This window comes from Musca vetustissima, unplaced genomic scaffold (genome assembly GCF_032173495.1).
Source record: "Musca vetustissima isolate MV318-11 ecotype Yass unplaced genomic scaffold, APGP_CSIRO_Mvet_v1 utg52412, whole genome shotgun sequence".
Lineage (NCBI taxonomy): Eukaryota > Metazoa > Arthropoda > Insecta > Diptera > Muscidae > Musca > Musca vetustissima.
The window spans coordinates 96070-102797 of NW_026874930.1; the positions used below are offsets into that span (position 1 = coordinate 96070).

Genomic DNA, 6728 nt, shown 5'->3' on the forward strand with positions numbered 1-6728 from the left:
TATTTCCATACATGGTCAAATATATGATATCTGAGGACATACGTTTTGCAAGGACATGTATTTTTTCAACCAGTTTTCTATATATACATAACGCTCGACATAACGCTTCCCGTACTTTATTATCAGAAGACCTTGTTTTATAATACATTCCCAGGTATTATAAAGCAAGGTCTTCTGACAATAAATTATCTTCTTTAGGGCATAAAAGTTACAATAAAATATATTCAATTGATTTAGTGTCTTAACAATCTCTCAGGGCAAACGAGTTCAAATATAAAATAGAAATCCCTCGAAGTAGCCCTTGAACTGGTCTACTTTTTATATAGGAAATACTTTCCATAAATAGCAGATTTTTCATCTGTTTTATTCAAATAGAAAATTTTCCATCGGTTTCCTGTATCTGGAACACATTTAATTGGTCTTCTATATATGCTCTGGGACTGGGACATTGATATTAGACATTATTAGGGCCCTTTATTAATAAACTAATCTTCTTCTAAAGATAGAAAAATCTTTCCAAAATATAAAAGACTCGTTTATTTGGAAAATGGTTTAGGTCCATTTTTTCTTATATTGAGATATTCAAAGGTTTGGGTTTGATTTGTTTCAAAAATATTGTTAAGTGGTATTTTGTTTATGATATTGTGATCTATATCATGATAAAATATATATAACGTTAACGTTTTTTAAACTTTTCTAGAAAACCAAGACTTGTACCAGAACCCAAAATGCACTTATAGCACTTTCATCTTAAGTACAAGATGAACTACAGATATCTGTTATTTTATAAGTTATAGACCCACGGGTTCTAAACGATTAGTCTGTAATATATTTTAATATTATTAGTGAAGTTATTAAATCAATATTTAAAGGTGTCCGCACATATTTCAATCGATTTTTTAATTATACTGCAGATAATTTGTTTAATAACCTTTTTTTCATTCTTTCTTCTATTTACAGTACCTCAGACAAACATTTTCCCTTCTATCACCGGAAGACCAAAGCACACACACTCTCACCCTGCAACAAAAAAAAAGGCCACACATTCAAACCTAAAGCAACGAAGAAAGCAGAAAAGGAACGCTGCAACAAACTGCAATGCGGTACCAGAAAACTCGTAAAAAATATTCCAATTACAACAACAACAGCAGCAGCAAAAACTACAACAACAAAAACAAAATTAATAATTATAGCACATCATTAGCAACAAATTTCCACAAAAACAAAAGTATTGACTAAAATAGAAGAAACACAACTACAACAACAGCAACAAATCATTATTATCATTATCGCACAACAACAACAACAAATTAAGTACAAAACTAAAGCATACTTAGTAGTAGTAATTAATTTGGATTAGTGACTAGACTATTGTATCAAATCAAAAAAGAATCACAACAACAACAACAAAAGAAACTAACCTATACCGAATACACAAACAAAGCAAAAGTAAATCCTTTTCAGCATCGTCGTCATCATTGTCATTCTTACCCATCCCAGGAAATTTGGATATTTTTGGTTTTTTGTTCCGTTTAAAAATATATAAATAATCAAACGAATAACGGACACATACCGACATCCCAAAGCGTTTCTTTTTTTCTGAGAGGGTCATGTTCGAGAAACCGCCCATTTGGGTTATAGTTGTGGGCCTAAATGTCTGCATTTTGATATGGTTGATCACAGTCCAGGAGCCGGTTATGTATGATGCCTCTACAGCCATTATAACCAGTGGCAGCATCAACAATAATAACAATAACAGAAATAATTTACAACAACTAAATGATGTGGCTGCACCACCAGCATTACAACAACGTGTGGGACGTAATGATCGTGATATAGCTCCACTGTTTTCCGGCAGACATTTGTCATTTAGTGATGTGAATGGCTCCAGTACGTTTCCAACTACCCTAAATTGGAATATCAGCAGCAGTAGCAGTAGCAACAGCAATAACATTAGCCAAACAACTCGTTCTGAGGAAATCGTACAGAGTACCACCACTGTTACTGACCTGCTAGCGAATATACATTCATTAACATCTAGTCTGGGAACGGGAGTTCTCGAAACGATACAAAGACCAACACCATCATGGATAAAAATGACTGCTGTTTCATCAGCACTGCCGGAAGAAGACTTCAATCATTTGATAGATTTACATGACTTCCATTATCTTGTGCCTCAACCGGTGTGCAGCTCGAATGTGGAGGCCCTAATACTGGTGCACTCGGCACCACGCAATCAACCGAAACGGCAAATAATACGCGAAACATGGGCTAGCATTGGTCGTCATATGGTCGATTCACCCATCCGGGTGTTATTTCTTTTGGGTGCTGTCGCGGAGGATTCTCTACAGCATGAGGTTATGAAGGAGAACAGCGACTATGCTGATATCATTCAAGGTTCATTCATGGATGATTATCGCAATATGACCTACAAACATGTCATGGCCTTTAAATGGTTCCTTTACAATTGTCCTGATGCCCAGATATTAATCAAAGTGGACGATGATGTCTATGTAAATACGCCGCAACTAATTAAATATCTGAAGGCCGAACAGCAGAACGAAAATATGACGACCGCTGCCAAAAATGCAGAGACGACAAATGAGATGTCGGAGGAACAAGATGCAAACAAACCCACCATCATAACTCTTAATGATACAACCAAAAAGACAAAGTCCACCAAGAAATCTCTTTACGAGTCATTGAAAAATTTCGCAAACTCATTAACTCTCTCATCAACGTCATCATCTTCCGATTCATCAGCAGATAATTTTACAGCCTCAACGAGGCTCTTTCATCGACCACAAAATTTACTGTTCTGCCAGAAGATTACCGGTTCATTGGTTAAACGTTCCTATCGTTCCAAGTGGCGTGTCAGCTTCAAAGAATATTCAGAGCGTTATTATCCACCGTATTGTCCCGGCTATGCCATCATCTACTCGCCGGATGTGGTCTTTCGCCTGTACAATGCCGCTCAGAATTTCAAATATTTTTGGATTGATGATGTCCACATAACCGGTGTTCTGGCCCAACAAACCAACACAACAATAACCACCTCATCACATTATGTTCTCTACAGTGACGAATGTGAACGTCTATTGACGGGCAAGACTGATCTCCAAGATACGGAATTTCTGTTCGCTTGGCATAGTATATCGGCTCAGCAAATCAAAGCGATTTGGCATCTGCAAATGATGTCGCTCGCCTCACCCGACGATCTGATCTACAGGAGAAGTACGAATCACAACAGCAACAACAGAAGAAAGAAATCAAAACGACGCCAGGGCTCAAGCTTCAAGAATGCCAGATTAGCATACAACATCACTACCAACAACAATTTACTAACAACATCGGATGGCTTCAGATAGTAGACTTTCAGTTAGTCGGCAAAGAATGCAAGTTCAGGCAGTGGCGATACCTCCCAGCAGCGAACAGAAGCAGACGGCAGAAGTATAAAGAAACGCTTACAACATTAGTTTAGGTTTATTACTATGATTATAATTATTAAAAAAAAGAAACTATTATATATAAATATAAATATTGATGATGATTTCCAAGGTTCTAATTTTATTGTATTTTATTTTATTATTTAATTTATTTTTATTTTCGTCATTGTAAAGTGAAAAGACCCACAAAAAATACTGGCTTTATTTTATATATTTTACCTAAAATAACTACAACTAAATAATTTATTTAAAAATGGAAATTAAAATAAAAATATAGAAACAAAGAAGAAAAAACGTAATATATATACAGACACATTATTTGGATTGTAATGTATTTGAAAATATAATTTTAATAAATTTACTGATGAGATGAACCACTTCCCCCTGTGTGTGGTATGGTAAGATTTGTTAAATGTACATATACCACTGTGTGTTTTTCTTAATTATTATATGTATTTTAATGGTTGGAATTGGATTGTGAAAAGAAAAAAAAATAAGTAAGAAAATGGTATGAAGAAACAATAAAACAGGATAGCTAACTAAATGATGTCGATGCACTACCAGCATTACAACAACGTGTGGGACGTAATGATCGTGATATAGTTTCAATGTTTTCTGGCAGACGTTTGTAATTCAGTGATGTGAATGGCTCCAGTAAGTTTCCAACTATCCTAAATTGGAATATCAGCAGCAGCAATAACATCAGCCAAAACAACTCGTTCTGAGGAAATCATACAGATTACCATCACAATTAATCTAAAGTCTAGAAAAGGGATAATAAAAAGGATATCTATTTGTCTGTAATGTCATAGCCTGTTAACATATAGACGATAGTTCATAGACGACTTCTCTCCTCCGAATACATAACATAACATGCGTCAGGATTTCCAATTTGGTTGATAAACTCAATTCAATTCAATTTTTTTTTTCAATGCAATTCAATTTATTTCATAAACGAGAACCTAGCTCAAAGGGCCATGAGCGATTTCAAAAACTTCATTACGTGGACAACTCAAAAAGCTTAAAATTAACAGTACATCACATAATCATATCATAAGCAACAATACGTGAACAATACAAATCAAAGGTGCCCATACTTATAAAAATACCGAAATTTGGGAGCTGGCTATCCTTAAAGGTGGGCCAATATCGATAATTTTTGCTAGAAACATCACACAACACATTTTGTATGTAGGATCGGTTACTATTTAGGGGATATATTTTCTTTTATCACTTTAATAATCACTTTTGTCTGTTTTCGAGTCGCTCTAGGGACCACAATTATGTCCCGACCTTAAGAAATTTGGGTTTGGCCCACGAATCGGTCCGGTGAAGTGAAGTAAGACAAAATAATGCGAACATTTTAATGCAAGACCTAGTGTGGGGATGTTTGCAGTGTATTCACGAAGAATGCTTGACCTCTGAATTGAAATCAATTACAGTATTTTTCGGTTAATTGCACATCAAAATTGGCACAAATTTTTGTTCAATTAACCGAGGAACCAATTATCCGAACCCGCTTACTATGAAATGAAATATTTTTGACCCATCATGTGGTTCAATTAAGCGTGGAAACCAATTAACCGTAGGGTCAATTAACCGAAAAATACTGTATATTGATGTATGTACTCGAATATGGAACTAATAAACAGACATTTGTCGGGCTTTACATATTTTCACCAGAGGGCTATTATTTCGGGAAATTTTGAATAGTGGCATGAATTTGCTCTGCAGAAAGTTTAATTCCAATGTAGTTGTTTGTGGTATCATAATGTCGCCCTCATCCGAATATAAATTTTTCATTCACGATAGAGATCCCAATATTTAAGATAGAGCTCTGAAATTTTGCACAGACTTTGCTAGTATTCCTAGGTTGTTTGGTATTGCAAATGGTGTAGCTCCCATAAAAAAGTTACTCCCCAATGTTCGGTATTTTGAACATGTTTTCCAACCAAATTGTCCGTAATTTGGTATTTTGGGTTCTCAGTGACGAGATGTGATGGTACATCTCCGCACTAAAAATTATTAATATTGACCCATGTCGGTATTTTGATAATTTTGGACACGTTTTTCTACCGAATTGACTGTAATTTGGTCTTTTGTATTTACATTGGCTGTAAAATATCACTACCAAAAAAATAACAATATTGATCTCCGTTTTATTATAGCCCCCATGTAACGGTAGCCACACTATTAGATATTTTGAGAATTTCAATAATATTTGTTCACGTATTTTTCGGTATGTTCAAGGTCCTATCATAAGATGATAATTTTAGATATTTTGATTGTCATCCTTATGTTGGAGGATTTGGGATTCTCAGAGAAACTGGCCTTCAAATGGCAGGCTAGATCAGGTTTTTGTAATGGAGATTTTTATATTTTTTGTGGATTTTCCAGACTCACAAGTCGTATAAATGTAATCACTTGTAAATACTGGCGCCTAAGAGTATGCTTTACATTATTAACTCTACTCCTGCAGTACATTTCAAACTGTAATGTGTTGTCTAGCAAAGAAATAAACCACAACAAATATCAAAGCCACAAACAACAAAATATTTGTATGGTGTAGTTTACATAGCTAACGTTAGATGACTGTTGTGTTGACTATTGGGGGTAACCCAAAAAAAAAAACATGTCCTTTCCACGGCAAACAACGTAAATTATGAACTAAAGACAATTTTTGAATAAGAAATTGACATTGTCGAACTCCGATCGAGGTACCCTGACACATATTCAGCAGTATCTTCGGCTAAGAAAATCACTGTACGGAGAAGCCAAAGGCAAAGACATAAAAGTATAAAGATAGGACAATTGATACGTAAGCAATTTCCAACAGATGGCTTTTCCTCTGTTGTTACGATATCATAACAACAGAGAGAACAATATTAAACGTTTTTAATGCTATATCTTAAGCTTATAAAATGAAAATACATATTTTGAGTGCAGGCCTCTAGTTTTATTTACATTTTATTCACACATTTTCGCGTATTGGCGTTTTTATTCTTAACATGCCTCTGTTAACCTTGATTCCCCCTGGATATTTTTTCATAAACTATTTTGCCAAAATGCATTTTGTCGAGTCTTTACGGCTTCTATGTCTTTGCCAAAGGTATACAGCCAATGTAGGAGAGTCCACATTGTCATGGTGTATAATAATTCGTTTTTTTTTCAATTTCTCAGAATATTCCAGACAAACAAATTGTGGTGTATCACTCAGAATTGACCGTTCTACGCTAGTTGCCAAATTACGAGTTTTGCCTATGAACCAGACGACCATTTGCT

At 35.0% G+C, this 6728-nt stretch overlaps 1 protein-coding gene across 1 annotated transcript; it reads left to right on the forward strand.

Annotated features, from left to right (window-relative positions):
• Window positions 1-1598: 1598 nt before the first annotated feature.
• On the forward strand, window positions 1599-3368 carry LOC133337435 (uncharacterized). The gene has a single exon (XM_061545658.1). The coding sequence runs from the start codon at window positions 1611-1613 to the stop codon at window positions 3366-3368; it is 1758 nt and encodes a 585-aa protein (XP_061401642.1). The 5' UTR covers window positions 1599-1610.
• Window positions 3369-6728: the final 3360 nt, after the last annotated feature.